This window comes from Papio anubis, chromosome 9 (assembly GCF_008728515.1).
Source record: "Papio anubis isolate 15944 chromosome 9, Panubis1.0, whole genome shotgun sequence".
Lineage (NCBI taxonomy): Eukaryota > Metazoa > Chordata > Mammalia > Primates > Cercopithecidae > Papio > Papio anubis.
Window position 1 is genome coordinate 85,519,300 of NC_044984.1, and position 22,831 is coordinate 85,542,130.

General features: G+C 34.7%; 1 protein-coding gene across 1 annotated transcript; it reads right to left on the bottom strand.

The window, feature by feature from the left end:
- Positions 1 to 9,715: 9,715 nt before the first annotated feature.
- LUM (lumican) lies at positions 9,716 to 18,099 on the bottom strand. The gene is made up of 3 exons (XM_003906942.3): positions 17,671 to 18,099; positions 14,385 to 15,267; positions 9,716 to 10,492 (listed from the first exon to the last, which is right to left on the bottom strand). The coding sequence occupies exons 2-3, from the start codon at positions 15,244 to 15,246 to the stop codon at positions 10,338 to 10,340; spliced, it is 1,017 nt and encodes a 338-aa protein (XP_003906991.1). The 5' UTR covers positions 15,247 to 15,267; positions 17,671 to 18,099; the 3' UTR covers positions 9,716 to 10,337.
- Positions 18,100 to 22,831: the final 4,732 nt, after the last annotated feature.

Here is a 22,831-nt window from a genome sequence, read left to right on the forward strand (position 1 = left end):
TCAAACTAAATACAACAGCACATCAAAAAGGAAATATGCCATAATCAAATGGATTTTATTCCAGGGATGTGAGGATGGTTCAACATATGCAATAAATATGATTCATCACATACACAGAATTAAGGAAAAAACACATGATGTTCTTAATAGATGCAGAAAAGGCATTTGATAAAATTTAGTATCACTTCTTAAAAAACAAAACTCAAAAAATTAGACAGAGAAGGAACATAATTCCAAATATTCAATCTATTTTAAATCCCCAAGTATTAGTAGCAAGTGCACTGCTTTTATTTAGAAACCCTAACAACAAAAGAGTTAAGAGTGGGCTTCATTTCTGCATCTCAGTGGTTATATCATGTTAGCAGATTATTTTCTCTCCTCAGTTTCAATTTTAAAGTTGTGATGATTCATACTGGATCGTCAAAGATGAAATGAACACATATAGGTGAAACTATTCCACAAAGTATAAAGTGCCACATAAATCAAAGATTAATCTTTTATCCAACAAAATGTTTTGAGACCCTACTGTATGCAGGCATACTTCTGAGCACTCTGGATTGATCTTGTGGGGAGGAAAAGCATTTGCTTTACTTGTGTGGAATTTTCTTTGGATTGTGACAATATGAATAATATACACACAAACACACTGTACACAAAACAATGTCAGATCCTAATGAATACTACAACAAACAAAGAAACAAAACTAAAGCAGGGTAAAGGGTAGAGATCAACATGGGGTACTTTTTTATATGAAGTGATTAGCGAAGAACTCTAATTATTTTGAAGAGAGATCATAATTAAGTGAGGAAATGAACTATATCACTAACTGGGGAACAGGCAGAGATAAATGCACAAAAACCTGGAACAAGGATATATATTTGGAATTTTCAAGAAACCAGGAGACCAGTGTGATTGGAGAGGAGTGGGCAAGAAGTGTGATAAGGGAACATGACCTTGGAAGTTATGATAAAGGCTTTTAAGTTTGATGAGAAGACATTTCAGGTATTTAAGATGAGACAGAGCATGAACTGATTTATATTTTTCAAGACTCACCCTGAGTTTTGTTTGAAAATTAACTGTAAGATTCCATGCTTGAATATTTTCTGAAATCAATTTGGAGGCTACTATATTAGTACAGAATAGAGGTAATAGTAGACTGGACCAATAGTGGTGAGTAGTAAGATTTGTGATATGTTTTTAAGATACAGCCCAAAAATTTGTTGATGAATGCTATGGTTTGCATGTGTCTCTCAGAGTTCTTGCATTGAAAATTTGATCTCAAATGTGAAGGTGTTAATAAACAGGGCCCAGTAGGATGTGTGTGGGTCATGAGGTCATCACCCTCTTGAAAGAATTAATGCTGTTGTTTCCGGAGTGGTTTCCTTATAAAAGAATGAGTTTGGTCTCCTTTTGTCTCTCTCTCCCTCTGTTTCCCCATCTACTATGTGATGATACAAAACAAACAAACAAAAAAGGTCCTTAAAAAATGCCAGCCCCTAAATCTTGGAAGTCACAGCTTCCAGAACTGTGAGCCAATAAAGGTCTGCTTATTATAATTACCTAGTCTCTGGTATTCTGTTAGAGCAGCACAAAATTGGGCTGAGACAATAGATTAGATATGAGTAAATCAATTCATATGAATTAATATGTCTCTATTCAGTATCCCAAGCTATGAGGGTAGACAATATTCTCTGAAAAAAAGATAGAATGCTAACATCACAGTTAATGGTTAAAAGCTGAAAGCTTTCCTTCGAAGATAACAGACAAGATAAGTATGCCCATTCTCACCAGTTCTGTTCAATGTAGTACTGGAAATCCTAACCAGAGCAATTAGACAAGAAAAATAGATAAAAGGCATCCAAACTGGGCAAAAGGAAGTAACATTGTCTCTGTTTACAGATGGTGTTTTATACAGAAAACCCTAAACATTCCACTAAACTAAGTGTTAGAATTAATAAACAAATTCAATAAAGTTGCAGGATACAAAATCAACACACAAAAATTAGTAGCACTTCTATACACTAAAAATGAATGATCCAAAAAAAAGGTATCAAGAAAACAATACCATCTATAATAGCTTCAAAAATACTTAGCAATTGACTGGGAACGGTGGCTCATGCCTATAATCCCAGCACTTTGGGAGGCCAAGGCTGGCAGATCACGAGGTCAGGAGATCAAGACCATCCTGGCCAAAATGGTGAAACCCCATCTCTACTAAAAATCCAAAAATTTAGCTGGGCATGGTGGTGCACATCTGTAGTCCCAGCTACTTGGGAGGCTGAGGCAGGAGAATCACTTGAACCCAGGAGACAGGTTTCAGTGAACCAAGATTGCACCATGGCACTCCACCCTGGCAATAGGGCAAGACTCCATCTCAAACAAAACAAAACAAAACAAACAAACAAAAAACAAACAAACAAAAAAAAAACTTAGCAATTAATTTAGCCAAAGAAGAGAAAGGTCTGTACATTGAAAACTGTAAAACATTAGTGAAACAAAATTAAGACACAAATATATTAACAGATATCCTGCATTCATAGGGAAAAAAATTAATGTTGTTACAATGTCTGTACCACCTATTTTAGTCTTGTTTTGTGCTGCTATAACAAAATACTTGAAACTGTATAATTATAAAAATTTATATATATTTATTTATGTATTTTATATATTTATAAATTTTATTTGTAATAAATTATTTATTGCCACAAATGAATAAATTTATAAAAATGTAATTATAAATTAAAATAAGTATGTCAATTTTATTTCTTACAGTCCTGAAGACTGGAAAGTTTAAAGTCAAGGAGCTCACATCTATTGAGGGCCTTCTTGCTGTGTTATCTCATGTTGGAAGGGCGGGAGAACACATGCACACGTGCAAGATAAGCCAAATTCACCTTTATAACAAAACTATTTCTTCCAGTAATGGCATTAATTCATTAATTTGGGCCGAGCCCTCATGACCGAATCACCTGTTATTAGGTCCCATCTCCCAACATTATTGGATTGAGGGTTAAGTTTTCAACATATGAAATTTGGGGGATGCACTTAAACCATAGTACTACCCAAAAACAATACAACACAATCCATATGAAAATTACAATAACATTTTTTACAGAAATAGAAAATAATTTCTAAAATTTGCATAGAACTAATCAAGATCCCAAATAGTCAAAGCAATGTCGAGCAAAAAGTTAGAGGTCTCACACTATTTGACTTCAAAACTACAGTAACCAAAAGAAAGTGGTACTGGCGTAAAAATATACACATAGGGCAAGAAAGCTGAATAGAGAGCCCCAAAGTAAATCCATGATTTTATGGTCAATTAATTTTCAACAAAGTTGCCATGAACACACAATGGGGAAAGAAGACTCTTCTCAACAAATAGTGTTGAGGAAACTGGATATTCACATATAGAAGAACGAGATTAGATCCTTAGTTCATACCATATACAAAAATCAACTCAGAAGTGGATTGAAGATTTAAACATAAAACCTGAAATTATAAATCTACTAGAAGCACACACAGGAGAAAAATTCCTTGACATTGGTCTTCGCGAATATTTTTTGGATATGAACTTAAAAGCACTGGCAATAAAAGCAAAAACAGGCAATAGACATTACATCAAATTAAAAACTTTCAGTCCAACAAAGGAAACAATCAACAGAGACAACTTATGAAATGGGAGAAAATATGTCCAAACCATACATCTTAAAAGGACTTATCCAAAATATAATGTATAATACAATAGCAAGGAAACACATAACCCAATTAAAAAATGGGCAACGAGTCTGAACAGACATTTCTGAAACAAAGACATACAAATGACCAGCAGATGTATTAAAAAATGCTTAATATCACTAATTATCAGAGGATTGCAAAGTAAAACTACAATGAGATATTGCCTCGTGCCTGTTACAATGGCTATTATTGAAAAGTTGAAAGATAAGTGTTTGCAAAGATGTGGAGAAAGGGGAACTCTTATACACTGTTGGTGAGAATGTAAGCTACCACAGTCATGACAGAAAACAGTAAGAGGCTCCCAAAAAATTAAAAGTAGAGCTACCATATGATCTAGCAATACCACTTCTGGGTATATACCAAAGGAATTGAAATTAGTATGTCACAGAGTTATCTGCACTCCCCTGTTCATTGCAGCATCATTCAAAATAGCCAAGATATGGAATCAATGTAAGTGTTCATTCATGTATAAATGGATACAAAATGTGGTATATATACAGATGGTCCTCAACTTAGAATAGTTCAGTTAATGATTTTTTGAGTTTATGATGGTGCAAAAGTGATGTACATTCAGTAGAAACTATATTTTGAGTATACGTTCAACCACTCAATTTTTAACTTTCAGTACAGTATTCAATAAATTACATGAGGTATTCAATACTTTATTATAAAATAGGCTTTGTGTTAGATGATTTTGTCTATCTGTAGCTAATGTGAGTGCTCTGAGCATATTTAAGATAAGTTGTGCTAGATACGATGTTCCATAGGTTAGGTGTATTCAATGCATTTTTGACATATGATATTTTCAACTCACGACAAGTTAACTGGGACGTAACACCATCATACATCAGGGAACATCTGCATATACACAATGGGGAATACAGTAGAACACTATTCAACCATAAAAAGAAAGAGGTCCTATTTTGGGAATAACAGATGAAACTGGAGAATATTCTGTTAAGTGAAATAAACCAAGCACAAAAAGAAATATACTGCATGATGTCACTTATATGTGGAATCTAAAACAAGTTAAACTCATAGAAGCAGAAAGAGTAGAATGGTGGTTGCTAGGGGCTGAGGGTGAGGGCTTGGTAATTGGGAAAATGTTGGTTAAAGGGTACAATGTTTCAATTAGGCAGGATAAATAAGCATGGGAGATCTATAGTATATGGCAACTACAATTAATAATAGTGTATTGTATACTTGAATGTTGCTAATAAAAGCAGATCTTAAATGTCCTCACAATAGAAAATTATAGGAATGAGGGGTAATGTGCTTGTTAATTAGCTTTATTTAACCATTTCACAATGGATACACATATCAAAGCATCATGTTGTCTACTGTAAATATATACAATTTTTTTTGTCAAGTGCTCTTTAATGAAAAAATATATTTAATAGATAGATGTTGGTAGATAATCCCATGAATTAAAGTAAATTGCAATATTTTGTGTGATGTTAAAGGGAGTAAAGCAGAAGCAATTGTACTGGAGCTCACCAAGAGAGACCCGCCTCAAGACTGACCTTTGTAACTTGTTCCTTCCGACCACAGCTTCATTCCATTAATGCTACTCAGCAACCATGTCTGGAAAACTTACTGCTAGTCCCTGAGTTTTGTCAGGGCTAAGATGAGGAAATTTACAAACACACATGTGAACACATCTCAGCCCTGCTTAATGCCATGGAGCTTACTGAGTTATACACTCTGAGAACAGAGATCTGGTCTCAAATGAGAGTTACAACACTTCAATTCATGTCTGATCCTACATCCCGGTTTTTCTCCCTGTCTTAGTAGGAATGTACCTTATACCTATTATTTGAGCTAAAATAATACATAAAGAACATTCCTTGAATAATCTAATGTATCATAACATTTACATTAATGTCCAAATATATATTATAATTACAATTAGGTCTGCTTCCCCAAAATTTTTCCTTATCACCCAAAAAAATCACCACTCCCTCCATTTCTTCATAGTCTTTCAGGTCATTTATTTCTTCATAGCACTTATTGCTACTGCTGCCATTTCATAGACTGTGTGTTTATCTGCTGATTGAATCCCCTATAAATGTCAACTTTGTTAGGATAAGGATTTGTCGGTCTTGTTCACTACTGTGTCTCCAGCACCTAAGCCATTTCTGGAGTATAGTAGAAGCTTGATTTTAAAAAACAGTTGAATGAATTAATGGAAAAGGTACAGATGGATGCACAATGAAAGGGAGTTGTTAAAAAACACACACACACTTTGAAAAATGATTTTTATTTTTTAGTAGATGTTCTTTTTATAATACAGGATATTAATTCTATATGAGAAAGTTCAGAGGAGATATTCTGCTGAAGGGTTAGAGTAGCTTAAGGCGGGTCTAAAGAGATGTTTATGTGTTTCCAAGTGAAAGGGGCATGAGGGGATTCCAGGAAGAAAGGCGTTTTCATAGACACCAGAGCAAATGAAGCTGCAAATTAGTAAGTATGGTTGAAACAATTCAAGCAATTTAATGTAGTGCATGATGAGGTCTGACAAAACCTGGTAACAGATGAGTCTAGAGAAGTAACTAAGGACCAAATCGCAAAGGACCCTTGGTGTCCTGGAATGCCTTTTGTGCTGCTCTGAGGAGCCTGGATCACATCCTGAAAGCAATGGTGCATCACTGAACAGTTTTAAACAGAGAAATAATATGGGACCAGGTATATATGTCAGAAAACTTTCTATAATAATACACTTGATTATTAAGTTAGGCAAAACATGAGAATTTTCAGAAATCTAAGTGAAAATTCAGGAAGTCTTGAGATAAAGACTTGACAGTGAGGCTAGAGAGGGGCTTATTTGAAATGCAATCCATAGGGTAAGGTTACTACTAAGGCTCTTGAATATTTTTAGAACATACTTTTTAAAAAATAGAACATCAGGTGCATTGTAATGGGACAAGACAAAAATACAGATGATTCTCTTTGGGCCAATCAAAATTTTAAACCTACTAGTAGAAGTGACATTTTAGAGCTCTCAAAGTGAGATTAGGATGAATGCATGAGACCTCACTTATTTATGTTGCTTACATTTCTATTTTTTTCATGTGTTGTAGTGCAATTTTTTATATCTTATCTGGAAACAAAATCTATTGAATATATGAGTAAAAACTAAATATAATTTGCTAGATATTTTTTAATGCATTTCGATTCATTTCATGTATTTACAAGTCTGTTTTATAACATTGTCATATATATATGTGTGTGTGTATATATATGTGTGTATATATGTATGTATACTTCTGGTAGTAAAATTACTTTGCAGTTCCCTTTAAATAAAATGAGAACTTCCTTTTACTTGTGAGTAAATGTTAAGTATGTATGATGGTTGCAAAATCCAACCAAAGAAAAGTCTAAGGCTATCATTATGATAAAATTACAACTATAGAAAAACCGGAATCCAAACTTAAAAGATCACAAGGAAAAAAAAACTCATAGTCTTTTTGAAAACCAACCTTTTAAACTCTTCAGAATTTCAAAAAACATAGCTATTATGAGTTGGAGAACTTTTAACTGAGAAATCAACATTCCTCTTGCTCATTTAGTGGTCTATTATTCATCTGTATTTTTTGTACTTATTAGGGCATGATAATTCCTCACAAACCTCAAAGCCTGAGTACATTATAGCTCTCCTTCCCCATAAAGGCACCAGCTAGCCCTAATTTTTAAATGGAGGTCTTGAGAACAAAAAGGAACTTTCCTTATTTTTCCATTTTTTTTTTTCCCACGATAAGGGATTACAGTTAAGGTTCTAATGCATCAGTCTTGGGAAAGAAAGAATTGATATGCATTATTTCTTTAATCCACTCATGGAGGACTTTATCCAAAAAGAGATAAAATCAGGATCACTGTTGTTAGTGAGACAGTTGAGATAATTCCTGTTTTAAATTCAACCTGCTGTTGACATTCCCCATGGGTACCTTCTTAAAAATTTCATTGAAGTGAACCCTTAGCCATTTCTCTTGATAGAATACCAGTTGGACAACTCTGAAGGGAAAAGAAACTTAGGCGGGTAAGAAGTGTTATAAAGCCAACTCTCAAGCAAGTTTCATGGAAGAAGTGTCTCATGCTATCTTAATGAAAGCAGCATCTGCATTCCTTGCTTATGGATGAAGAAACAGAGGGCTGGAGAGCTTAAATTAGTTAGAATATGGAAAACATAATATTTATTATCATATATATAGATAGATATGCTGTGAAAAGCAGACTACTTTCTATTCTGCCTCCCTAGAAAAGAGTACTTTTCTGCTTTTCAATTATTTGTGATTTCAGTAACTTAATCAGAGTATCACACTAAGTCGGTGTTTTTAAAAATATGCAACACTGGGCACTGGTATAGGAATCACCCGTGGATGCACTTTAAAAATGCAAAATCCTGTGTTGCCCAGTTCATCAGGTCTGTATATCTGGGGCATGTCTGGTAACCTGGTTGTAGAAATACACCCTAACATGCTGGTTTTATATTTACAATTTTGAAAAACACTACCCTAAATAGGGTGGGGATGGAGAGAGGAGGAGAAAGCTGATAAAAGTTTTGCCAGATTTTCTTGCCTCGACACCTCACTAGGACTGCCTAGTGAGTGAAGGAGCAGGTGGGAATCTTCTGTTCTCCAGCTTTGCCCTGAAAAGATGAAGTCTTCTCTCTGAAAAGAGGGGTTTGTCCCTAAACAGGATATATTCCTTTCCCAGATGCTTCCACAACAAAGTGTCACTATGTTCTTAACTTGGTCTTTGTCACCCAACATTAACTACAAAGGGAACTGCTGTTTTAAAAATCATAGTTTTGCTTTTTAGGCATGAGAATAACATAAGACTTGGATAGAGAGAAATCAAAGGCTTTTAAAGATGCAGACAGACTGTCAGCTGAGATCTTTTCTCTAAGTAGTATAGAGACAAAGCTCATTTAATTCCATCACATTCTTTCAAAAAGAGAATTTATGGCACATTATCTACCCTCAACTTGAGAATAGGTTTCCAAGGCTTGATAGTGACTTTTGTAAACAGGGAAGAGAAAATTCATTTTCAATTCATCTACATTATAGTTTTATCGAGAAAAAAGTAGATTTTAAGTTTATACCAACAAATAAACTGAGGCTGCTATCACACTCTAAGGAATTTACCTTAATGTAGAAAACTCATGAAAATCAAAAATACACATTGTACCTAATGTAATATCCATCACACACATCTGCCAGTCAACTCAGTCTCAATGATGATCCTTTGATGAAAGGCCACTGTACCATAAGATAGAGTTCACTAAAAGTGGTGTGTTAAAACAATTCATGCTAAGCTTAGAGATACAATTCCTTTATATTAGACACATATTTGACTACATATGCACTGGTATGGGATGAATAGACCTTTGTCTGCATAACATTTGGCTCCAAACATAGGCTTTATTGTTAGCTAGGTAAAACAGAAGTTATTTTTGTAAATTATATGCATAGTATTTATCATTGTATAGAATTGTATATACTCATAGAAAACTGAAAGCTGTTATTACTGGATTATAAACTCAAAACCTATGATCCAGACATACTGGCTTCAAGCCAAAATGATTTTTTAAATATCATTTTCAGAAAATTTTATGTTCATTCAGCATCTTTAATCCTGTGAGTTATCCACCATTTCTCGACAACCAAGGAGTGAGTGCTGAGATCACATAGCAGCTTCTTATCTAATAGAATACCATTGTATATGAATCAGTAAAAACACCAGGAATGGGAATAATGACAAATATCTAAGTAAGTTGTGAAATCTCACTACCTATTATAGGTATTTTTAAGAACTCTTTGTAAACGGATGCTAGAAGTAGACAAATTATTTAGTGGAAAATCCTATGTTCACATCAGTAAAATATTGCAGGCTACAGATATCTTTTGATTTCTAATCTACTGTTTTATGTATTTTATATACAAAATATATAAATTCCACAATAAATCAAACACAGTGATGCCATTTGCTATGTTTTATTTTGCTAGTAGCTTATTAAACATAACATGCAAATAACCAAAGAGAAACATACATGACTTAGAGTGAAAAATAATTCTAGAAAAGTTTCACTAGGTAAGTATGCAAATTCTTAATACTAAGAATACTTCTTTAAGTGCATGAGGCTTCATGTATTTAGCAAAATTCTTAGCCTCAAAATCTACCACCTATTTTTTAACCAGACAAATTTGAATGTATCAAGATAATTTGGTTCAAGACAGTAAACATCCAGATGTATTTAATCCAGGCTTTGGGGCACATTAAGATTTAAGGATTATAAAACTTGGCTGATTTCCATGCCACCAGTAAAAGGCTTTGCACATCATTTGACAGTAGAAATAAAAAAAAACACTGAATTTACAAATAAAGCATTGAGTTTTATGTCTATTCGTGTATATGTGTGTGTTCTTGTGATGAAATAGGCCTGCATTTCATCTTTTCTTTAAAAAAAAATAAATGTTTACAAAACATTTCTATCAGATTTTAAAATTCATGGAAGTAATAAACAGTAATAAAATATGGATACTATGAAAACTGACACACAGGAAAACATAACCATAAAATATTGTTCCAGGATACAGATATTAATTAAGAGTGATTTCATTTGCAACACGTAGACATTCATACATATCCGGTGGAAGGCTAGTTTCTGAGATGCGATTACCATCCAAACGCAAATGCTTGATCTTGGAGTAGGATAATGGCCCCAGGATCTTGCAGAAGCTCTTTACGTCAAACTCTAAAATTTAAAGAATAGAAAACATTAATCACTTTTCGGTACACTGGCTCAAAACAATAAAAAATTTATGTTTAAAATAGTATAAAATAGGACCTCTTCCCTTTTAGAAAAGTCATAATATAGTTAATATTTGAATTTGAAACCATTAAAGGCATATTTCAGGCTACCAAAATGGCACAGCAACATTTAGTAAAGAGTAATCATGGTAGATCAAGATATTCAGTGTAATATTTTAAAGAACAGAACTTATTTATTATTAGAAGTTGTTTTTAAAACCGCATTCAGTAAGCGTGTCATATTATCTAACAACTTTTTTTAAATAGTCTAACCCGAAGAAATATAAATGGATCCTGTTGCTGTATGAACAATCTCAATATAAGTACTCTTTGGTTTTGCATCTAAAAATAAGAGGGGTTAACTAGATGATCTATAAAGAATTTTCTAGCAACCACACACCATGACCATGATAAACTTCCAAGGCAAAAACCAAATCATTCCAGCAATCACACACCATAACAATGATCAAAATTCTAAGGCAAAAACCTAATCATGGCATGTCCACCATCTGAACCCATGTTTTTTGTTTGTTTGTTTGTGTATTTTTGTCCATGATCAAAAAGCTGCCACAAGTGAAACACTGATTTACTTTGTAATAGAAACCAAGAGTGTTACTGAATTGGCTGACCTGTGTATACACAGAAACTATGTTTGCCTATGTCTATTTTAGATTAACATTTTCAAGTCCTTTATCTTGTTTTCGTTTTCAAACGCTAGTTAACAAAGACTTCAGCGGAACCCCAAACACACATGCTTTTTAAAATAACTCATCAGTCAATTCCAGGGATTTTTCTATGGTACCAACATGTGAGAAAGTGAGGAAAAATGGAAAGAAGATGTGAATAATCCCATCTTGGAATTCTGCCTCTGCCACTTACCCACGTGGGAAACACTGGAACACTTACCTGATCTTCTTGTTAGAAATACATCTATCTTACCTTGTTGCATGAAGATTAGATTAAGGTGTGTAGAGCACTTCACACAATACTAGTACATAGTATGTCCTAAATAATGACTAATATCCTTTTAATTTTGCTGTCTTTCCAAATTACTCTACATTAGGAAGATCTCTGATTAGGCTAATGCTTAGAGTTGCAAATTTGAAATAGAAAACAGTTTATTTTCGCTATCTATTCCCTAATATTAGAAAAAAATTAAGGGGAACTTTCTGTATTAAGTAAATGTGAAATGTTGATATAGATGATTATTATCTGGCAAAATAACCTAAACTGAGGTGATGAATGAAACTGAGGTGATGCAATGAGAATACCAAACCAAATGTAGAAAGATAAGGAAGAAAGAAAGGAAACTATTATGTTACCTTTTCAAATGACCACCATGTACTGGGCACTGTGGTTTCTATCTCAGCTTGGCACTGACAGGCTATTGACCTTTCTCCCATAGATCTATCTTCCCATCTTCCACACCAGCTCTTCCATCCTTTACTAATACAATGTATACCTTCAAATGTGCCTGTATCTGTATCCTTCTTTGTTTCAGAGAAAGAAGTAGCCCTGCTCTTGCGAATAATTTCTACCCACCAAATCTAATGTATTCCATCATCCCTCAAACATCATAAATTCCTTTAGCATTTTGGTCTGTCAGAGAGTATCCTTCCTCCTGACCTCACATGTTTAAAATGAGGAATCATATATTGCCACATAGTGAATTTTCCACTGGAAACAACAAGAGTGGTTTAGCTGTGTTAGCCTGACTGTGTATTGTGTGACGGTCAAACAGCACCAACCCTTACCTTGGCTGCTTTTCAGAAAAAACAAAGAGCATGTGGAGCTTCAGGGTTGGCAAGCATGGTCTTCTTTATGAGAACGTTTAACCCTACTAGGGGTTATATGAAACTGGCAGAATTAACAAATGTCATATGTATAAAGTATATTGTAATATTTTCTGACAGCAATACCTTTATTCAGTATGGCCAGAAAACCAATTTTCATCATGTAGAGATGTTCAAATTCAATAGGCTCGTTTGCAGACATTATTACTTTATATGTGAATCAGTGTTTCCTGCTTGATTTTTCATTTAGAGAGTCTTATCTGTGAATCATGGTCTTTCTCTTCTGCCAAGCTCTGCCAAAGATTAATAGCAGAGTTATCCTGGTGGGAAATGGTGGATTTCAATTTCCCATTGGAATCTATACTGCTTAAGTTGAGGAATGTCCCTGAAGACCAGATAAATGCATAAACAATCCAAACGCATCAGATCAAACTTCATCCAGAAGATAAATGAAAAATAAAGAGAGGGGAAAGAGAAAGTTTGGAAATATCAAATGAGTTGCAGGATTGTACCTAAGAAAATAAAAGCTCTGTAATACAATTTTTTTTTCCTAAGGGGGGGGAAAAAAAAGATGTTAGACTCTCCCATCATATTTCTTTTTCTCTTTTTCTCTTTAATCTTCTTCACAGTCTCCCAGAGCACTGTGATGGCCACACACCACAACAGAGATAACAGGGGCAGATGATGATCATGACAGCAGAGTAACATGTTGAGTCTCAACTAGTTGATGTCAGGGAAGACCATGAGACAATATGGGACCAGGCACAATGGCTCACACCTGTAATCCCAGTACTTAGGGAGGCCAAGGCGGATGGATCAATTAAAGTCGGGAGGTCGAGAAAGCCTGGTTAACATGATGAAACCGCCATCTCTACTAAAAACACAAAAATTAGTCTGGTGGTGGTGGTGGCCTGAGGCGGGAGAATCGCCTGAGCCTGGGAGGTGGAGGTTGCCATGAGCCGAGATTGCACCACCGCATTCCAGTCTGGGCGACAGAGTAAGACCCTGTCACAAAAAGAAGGAAGGAAAGAAGAAAGGAAGGAAGGAAGGGAGGAAGGAAGGAAGGAAGGAAGGAAGGGAGGGAGGGAGGGAAGGAAGGAGGGAGGGAGGGAAGATGAAGGAAGGGAGGGAGGGAGGAAGGAAGGAAGGAAGGAGGAAAGGGAGGGAGGGAGAGAAGGAGGGAGGGAGGGAGGGAGGGAGGAAGGAAGGAAGGAAGGAAGGAAGGAAGGAAGGAAGGAAGGAAGGAAGGAAGGAAGGAAGGGACTATATGGGCTTCTTTTTTTTTTTTTTTTTTTTGAGACGGAGTCTCGCTCTGTCTATATGGGCTTCTTTGTGGCTATGGAGTTTACCAACTGTGCCACTTTTGAACTCATTTCTTCCTCCTTCATTTAGATCTTGTCAAAAAATAACTGTAGGACACAAATCTAAGCCATAAAGGAGAAAAATAATAAGAGATATATATGAGGAGGTAACACAGTAGGATAAATTGGTCTGGAATTTTTAATTTGAAGACTTATGTATTGAATTCTGTGACCTCAATTGTTCCTTATCTGGATACACCAAAGAAAGGCTGGATATTGGATATATGATTGAGCTAGAATGATTCTTTGTTTGAAGTAGAGGGACATTTTGTTGCCTTTTTTTTTTTTTTTTCTTTCCCCAAGACAGCCTTGCTCTGTCGTCCAGGCTGGAGTGCAGTAGCACGATCTCTGCTCACTGCAACCTCCATCTCCCGGGTTCAAGCAATTCTCCTGGCTCAGCCTCCCGAGTAGCTGGGATTACAGGAGTGCGCCACCAGACCTGGCTAATTTTTGTATTTTTAGTAGAGATGGGGTTTCATCATGTTGGCCTGGCTGGTCTCAACTCCTGACCTGGTGATCGGCCCACTTCGGCCTCCCAAAATTCTGGGATTACAGGCGAGACCCCCCGCACCCAGCCGACATTTTATTTTTTTAATGGAGCCAGATGCAATATTTGTGTTGCGCAGCTCAGGTATTTAAACACTTGAGGAAACATCAAACACAGGAACAGCTTTTTACTTACTCTCAAGTTGATTGACCTCCAGGTAATAGTTTTCAAGGTTTTCATTGACGGTTGGTATGTTTTTAAGCTTGTTATAGGACAGATCCAGCTCAACCAGGGATGACACATTGAAAGAATTTCCAGGTATTCCACTATCAGCCAGTTCATTGTGGGACAAACGCAGATACTGCAATGCATTAAAACGCTTGAAATACTCATCAGGGATGTTGCTGATCTTATTGTTGTCTAAGTAGAGAGTTAGAAGAGAGACAGGGAGACCAGAAGGCAGTTTGGCTATCTGATTGAAGCTCAAGTCAAGGTATTCGAGTGATTTAAGACCTCTTAAAGCAGCTGAAACAGCATCCTCTTTCAGCCGATTGTGTTGGAGATGGATGAAGGTCAGGTTTACCAGTCCTTCAAAAGAGCCCAGCTTTGTGATCTTGTTATGAGTAAGCTGCAGATCCTCCAGAGATTTGGGAAGTGGGCCCACAGACTCTGTCAGGTTGTTGTAGTTTATATGCAGCTTCTTCAGTTGTTTCAATTTAGAGAAAACTCTCCCTTTTATCTTGGAGTTTTCTAGAAGGTTGTGATCTAGAATGAGCCACTGCAGATCAGTTACATTCTCAAAGGCCTTTTCATCAATATGGTCAATCTGGTTATTCCTAAGGTAAAGATACTTGATTCCAGGAGGCACCATTGGTACACTTTTCAATTTCAGCTCATCACAGTACATGGCACTTGGGTAGCTTTCAGGGCAGTTACATTCTGGTGCACAGTTTGGTGATGATTGCCCATAAATTGATAGGGGAAAATCATAATCATAGTACTGGCCACCGGTACCACCAATCAATGCCAGGAAGAGAGTAAATGCACTTAGACTCATTTTTGGCAAATGGTTTGAATCCTAAATAAAGTTGAAACATTTATTAATAAAAAATATATACTTTCAAGAAAAGGATATTCAACTTACAACATTAAATGCATTATAAAATGTGCATTTTGTTATTCTTATAGCTATTTTTAGTGCATCTAACGGCGTCTCTTCCATTTTTATTTAGGTATGAGGACAAAGGTGTATGTTTACAACTGTGTGGTGAGCAGGTTTCAGGTTAGATTGCGTACACGTGCGCCCCCTTCTGGGAGAGCCAGGCCTAATTGTTCCAGTCAATCTCTTTAGGCTCTTCCTTAATGAAATGCCTGCCTGTAAGAGGTTTCTGGGTGGTGTTCATTGACCACCGAATTAGACTACTGCTTCAGATCATCTCTCAGAAAACGAGAATGAGAAGACAGTTGTTAACTGTATACTCTACTCTACCATTCGACATCATTAAAATGACTCATGAAGAAGATCCTTACGGGAATATGGGCAACCTGAGGTTTTGCTTGTATGTGGGAGGGAAATGGAAGGCACATTCCTTTAAAAGTATCCGGTTATTGTTGGTTCTGAGGAAGGAGAACAGAATTCTTGGTGCTGGTGTGCGTGCACACTAGTGCACGTTGTGCTTGACATTCCACACTTTTTAAAGCACACTGCAAAACTGTGTTCTGAAACTAATATTTCATAAATTAGCTATTTACTAAATTAAATATTAGTAATATTTAAGAATTACTAATGTTTATCAGGAAAATGTCACACATTCTAAGGGTTTCTCTATCTGGAAAGAGATTCAACAGGTAGAGAAAGATAGTATTTTCCGAGTTTTCAATTAGAGTTATAGTCTGTCTCAATTACTCACAAGTTCTCTACTTTCTTCATGCCAAAATCAAAGATGCCATGGTTTGCTTATATGGCTTTTAATGACCTCACAGAATGGAGGTGGGAGAGAGGTGGGACGTTTTTAAAGTTTGGTTTTAATACTGGTATTAGAACTATCTAGTAAATTATTCAATTGAGAATATGAATTTAAAATAATGTGTAACAGTTATCTTCTCATAGGAACATGTTTCTAAGGTGAGGTTCAAAAAAGTCCATTTCAGTGTCTTAAGGAGGTGCAGCAATTTAGGTATGGGAAAATTAGAATATAAGAGTTAGACTTTTATAGAGTGAAGAGTTGTGGCTGAGGCAAAGTTGGTAGCCCTGGGAGATAAATCATTAATGTGAAGAAAGATCTACATTCTAATAGATAACTGAGAATATTGTATCTTCCTATGAAAGTATGATTACAAGCTTTTGGATCAAGGTAGTTTGGGATAAGCAGGATCTCTGGGGTAAGAAACTGAAAACGTCTTTTATTTGTTTTAATTTGAAATTATAAGGCACTTTGTTTCAGATCAGATGGAACGTTATAAAACAGTGGTCAGAAATACTTTGCTGACATAATGTAACATGTAGCCAGATTCTCAGTAAATTACTCTCTAAGATTGTAATGGGGGGCATTTAATATTGTTGACAGAACTTGCCATAATAATAATTGCATAGCACTAAAAAGAACATGATGACATATTCGCAGAGTTATTTATAAGTTACAGAATGCAAATACTGTAAAGATTTGTCTTGCTTTATTAATAAGCTATTTTAAATTTAGTATATACGAAAATATTTATGGTAACTATAAGGTGAGTATTAAATAGTAATGAAAAATGCTTCCACATTTTTTGGCAAAGTAAAAACAAGGATGCTGAACTGAAAGAGAGTTTGTGACCATATAATGACTCCACTATGAGACAAAATCACACTGTACCTCCCTCAGTTTTCTCAAATACCTGTGGCTATAGAGAAAATGCTGTTTCCAAAAACTAAATCATTTCCCAGAATTTCTTTAAAAACTCATTCCTTAAGGCGTATATCCAAGAAACAATTTTTTAAATTAACAAAACAGAAATAAATAATCCATAAGAGTCTCTAAATCTTTTAGCTCATGTTTTATAACATAGAATGTTTATCGTAAATTATAACAAATTGCCACAATATACTTATTAAAAGATATTTTGAATGCTGATTAAAATGACTTTTCCTTACTCCAGTATTAGAGTCCAATACTAACGTATATAACTAATTAGCATATATAACAAACATTTTAATTTCTATATTTTTTCACTGTGTCTACTTTAACTATTTTCTCATTCTAACCTTGAAACTTTTTATAACTTCCCTTGCCAAGCAATACAGCATATACTGTATAAAATCTCAAATCTATAAATCATGGAAAACATATTAAACAAAATGTGAAACGAACTGCTCAAAACTGTGGATTTGCTGTTGAATAGCAATTGGCAAAATTGCTCTGGAATTTTTCCTGTTCCTGTTACAAAAAACACTGTCCCAAACAGTTACCATCCCCAGTGCGATAGTTAAAACAGCACTTACCTTACTGTCTTGACACTGCTTTCGTTAATTCTTAAAGCAGATGCACTATGGACAAGAATCCACCAATATATGCTGTAAACTCTGTCAGGACGGAACTGGCTGCCAGATTCTGAGTGATACAAGAGCTGAAGGGGGGTGGGGAGACCCAGCCCAGTCACGCCAGTCTCTGAATGGAGTTATGTCATTGTGGGGATCTTGTGGTGTGGCATGTGAACACTGCTCTCTAACGAAGTGCAGGTGAATGTGGGGAGGAAGGACAACCCAGCTCATTCCCTATGGAATGGGAGAGAGATACGTGTTTAACTAGCTCAAATACCATAGCTTTTAACCAAGGATTGAGTCCTGCTTCAAATAAGGAAGCTCACTGTGAGAACATTTTTCTTACAAACCTCTTTACATCTGTGGCTGTGGCAACAATTAAGTGCAATGCACTCAGCCAACTATCATGTTTATCTAAAGATCTCATAAATCATAAGCAGGGCAAATAATTTCAGGAAAACACAAATGAACAGACTCAGAGGAATTGAATCCCTTTGTCTATCACTTTTGAAATCAATATAGATTTACTTGGACTAACTTAATTTTTTGGTCATGAGGGTAACTTACATTAGTTTTGAAAATGTGAAATATGCTTCATATACTCTTGGATACACATGATAAATATCAGCATTTCGAGTTTACTTCTAATGCTAAGGAGACTCATTTTATGTTACTCAGGTCTGGAACCAATCAGCAAAGTCTTGTCTGTTTCTTATTTTGTGGATTTTGTTTAGGAATTCACCCAAAACCTTACTTGGGGATAGCATTCTATAGCTTAATGCCAAAAAACATAAAAGAACAGAGAAAAAAATAAATTTATACTAAAAGTATCACAAGGCAATAATCTTTCATTCTCTCATTGCATGCTATAATTTTTTTTCAAAGTTAAAAGTTATTCAAAGTTATAATCTCCCAAAGACCTGGCTGGATACATCTTTCATTATCAGCTCCTGATGCATGGTTTCAGCAAATGAGAGATGTACTTAAATCCTTGTCTATTTCATTTTGTGATTTTATCAGTTATATTTATGTGATTTTTTTCTAAAATGTTTCATTTCCTCATATTTATAAGAACTTTTACAACAAGATATTTTAGTATAAATTGTCACATTGTATTTTTGTCTTTAAAAATAACTATATTACATTTTAGCAGTGAGACTTGTGGAAGATTAACTCCATGACTAATACTGCATTTGCCCGACAAAAGACTATTAGAATAAATGCCTTATTTTTGTAATAGAACTGTTCAAAAACAAAAAGTAATCTTCTTGAAAGTAACTAATGGAATTGTAAGATGATTCATAAGCATACAATTTTTACTAATATTATTTTAAGAAAATTATTGATAGGCATCAGTTTCAACAAAGTAACTGAACAAATTTATAAGGAATTAAGAAAAAAAGACCACTCAAATATAATTAAGTGATCTTGTTATAAGAGTATTCTTAAAACAATGCTAAGTATTAATTTTGAGTGTATCAAATTCTATAATCTGAGCTCTTGTTACAACAATTCCACCTATCCATTCCTTAAGTTTTTTCTGTATAAAGTGATACATGTGTTATGGTATTTGTAACAGACCTCAAATGCATTACATTGGATTTAGCTCATTGTAAAGTCTTGTCAACATATACTTTTTAATAAAATCAGTTCTGTGAAACCAGTAATTGAATAATTTTGTGCATTTCAGAGCATATTTTCAGGGTCCATTAGAAAGAAATGAAATGAACATTTATAGTGGATCTAGTATATTCCATGATTTATACTCAGAGTTTTCACATTTCTTACTTTAAATTTCATACATTAAAATTCCTATGGTATGATTTACTACTCTATTTTCAGGAGTATAAATGGAGAGTCAGAAAGTCGAATTCATTTGCTAAAAGTCACCTAACATGTAAATCTAAGAATAAAACCATGAACTTCATTCATTGGGAAGAGGGTGAACAGGAGGGAACTGAGACAATGTAGTTCACTAAATCAACTTAAAACACTTTATAGACAATGTTATTATCAGTTGGGAAAAAGCAGAAATATTAAATGGGCAATAGTTGTTTAAAAAGCCAAATGTTAATTAGGCAATAATTTCTTTCCTTTTACCTTACACACTAACACACACATGCCTAGTCACATCCACACCTCAGAACTTTTGGGTAAGGTATAAACATTCCATCCTGACAAATGGTGATTCACATCATTGGTGGTAACGTGCATTGAAGGCTGAATGTGTTTCATCATAATACAGGTTAAAATGATGGGAGTTCTCATTGTTCACCTCCCACTTATGAGTGAGAACGTGGGGAAGAGTACACACTGGGGCCTGTCGGGGGTTGGTGGGCAAGGGGAGGGAGAGCATTAGGAAAGATATTTAATGCATGCAGGGCTTGAAACCCAGATTGATGGGTCAATAGGGGCAGCAAACCACGATGGCAAATGTATAACTGTGCAACAAACCTGCACATTCTGCACATATATCCTGGAACCTAAAGTAAAATTAAAAAGAAAAAAATGATGGAGTTGCCCTCTTCAGCCCAGGGACTGGATTTCCTGTTACCTGAGACTAGCAAGGATGATAAAGTATGTTATGACTATTTCACCCACTGTGTTCTGAACCCAGCCCTGGACTTACAGGGGAAAAGAATAAATTAAGTATTTCCTCCCAGAGATAACTATCTTTTGGTATATCTTCTTAATGTGTGTGTATAAACACAAACACACAGGCAATTTGGTTTTCACATATATCATAACATTATGCTTGTAGTGCCAGACCCATTTTAATATAACAGTAAATCACTGATGTTTTTCTATATCATTAAATGTCATTCTCTACTGTCATTTTTATTTGCTACATGAAATTCTGTTATATGGATATACCATAATGTAGTTGTTAGTTTTTAATATTTAACAGTTGATTTCTCTTAAAATTTGCAAAGCACTATCACATAAAATGGAATTTTAATCTTTAAATTGGTTGTACCTGCTTTGTCTACTCTGCTTATCTCAAAAGATACATTTTAAATGACAACATATTTTGAGTAAATGGTTTATGCTTTCAAATCATACAATAGAGTGCTTTTGAATGTTTTATCTTCTCATAACAATCTAATTCCCATTCTTAATTTTAGCACCCTACAAGTCATGAAACTATCTTTTATTTACATAGTCGTTATACTCATAGCTGTATGTATTTTTAACCTTACTCTACAGTTGCTTTTATTTTTCTTAGTATCTTACATGACAAGTACATTTTTGGAATTATCAATGATACGATTTATTATGTTTTCATTAATAAGTGTGTGTTATAAGAGTAATATGTATACCTTGGAACACTATACCAAAACATTAACCAGCATAGCAATATATAAGGTTAAATGTGAAATAATCCCTGGCTTAACTAACTCTCCAATTTCACTTTCTGTAAGTAATTGTTGTTTAGACTTTATTAATTCAGATGTTTCATACATATCTTATATACACAATAGAATTGTATTTCTTTTTCCTCTTTTGTGGCAGCATATGAGATAACTCAGACAGTTCAGAACTCAGATAACTTCTTCACTTAGGTAAGTGCACAATCATAAATTTGCTTTTGGGAGAAATTACTCTTTTCTCATGATAAGCAATGCTGTATTGAGCTAGTTTTGTGCAAGATAGCTTAAGGAAAATCTCAAAAGTAACCGGGCTTTCTGGAGAACACAAATTTGTACACATATTTTAAAATTTTGTAATTATTACCTAATTACCTCCAAAATGTTGTTCTGCTTATCACTTCCATAAATGGTAGATGAGAATACAGTTTCGCCAGTCATTCATGAAATTTGAATATGATCAAGCTAAAATATCTATGATCCAGTTGTTAAAGTTTTATTTCCTAAATAATATCTGGTAGTGCCAGTCTCCCTTCTTTATTCCTTAAATGTAGGCTTATCAAACCTTAAAGCACCTGACCATGGCTAAACTCCCTGATGCCATTTTCTTTCCTTCTTCTGTGTTACATTCTTGCCATTTTGACCTTCACTCAGGACCTGATATAGGAGAAGTCTGTTCCTACTCCAGGTCCTTTACCAGCTGTTCTCTTTGACTGAAATGCTCTTCCCCCAGACTAGCGGTTGTCAAACATTTTGCTGACAGGACTCTATATACTTAAAGTTGGTTGATGTTTTGAGGGCCCCAAAGATGTATGTGGAGTCCATCTACCAGTATATGTCACATTCAAAATTAAAACTGAGAAATATTTTAAAGTGAGTAATTTATTACGATAAAAAATAACAAGTCCATGCCATTTTAATGTAAATAACATTTTAATGAAAATACTAACATGGTCCAGAAAAAAAAAATGAGAAAAATTGTATTGCCTTATATATTTGCACACCTATTTCAGGTATGTCTGCGTGGAAGTTAGCTGGATTTTCATATCTGCTCCGTTGTTCAATCTGTTGAGATATGTTGCTTTGATTGATGTATATAATGAAAAACTCACCCTACATAAATATTTAATTGAGAAAACAAGCATTATTAGTAGCCTTTTTAGGTAACTTCAAATCAATTTAATTCCATTTAAACTTCAACTCAATTTAATTATCTCAGAAGTAAGCATTGAATTTTACCAAAAGCCATGGGACATGTGACCATGACATTGTTCTGATGGCTAGTAGAATATCTGCTTGTGTGTTCTGATTTTTTCTAGAATTTTCTATAGTCATGATTTTAGAATATAAATGTGTTTTCAATGACTCAGTTTGTTCTTAGTAACACTACTGTAATCCTATATATCTTTGTCTATGTCTGCTATTATTTCGGCAACCTAGTTATTGTCCTATAAATCACTATTTTGTAAACTTTATAACCTTGTTTTGGAATACTATTTTTATTTTCTTTCAACTACTCTTCTTTTTGAAGAACAATCAGAACTCAACAAATGGTAGTTTCTCAAAGGTTAGTTGCAATGTGGTATTTAAAACTACATCAAGGAAGGTTTTCTACTATTTCCAAATTCTAATTTTTGCTCGAAAGTTTAAATTTTGCCAACTACTGTCAGCTGCTTTCCTTGAAACGAAAAATGCACTTTATTTTTTGAGAGTATATTTACCAAATACTCTAATCTGACAAACCACACTTCTAA

What these genes read in the sequence shown, in the direction of transcription:
- LUM (XM_003906942.3), bottom strand. Translation starts at nt 15,246, where the DNA reads ATGAGTCTAAGTGCATTTACTCTCTTCCTGGCATTGATTGGTGGTACC. An exon ending in GGAGGTCAATCAACTTGAGA is followed by an intron (nt 10,493 to 14,384) that starts GTAAGTAAAAAG and finishes TTTAAATTTTAG; the next exon opens with AGTTTGACGTAAAGAGCTTC.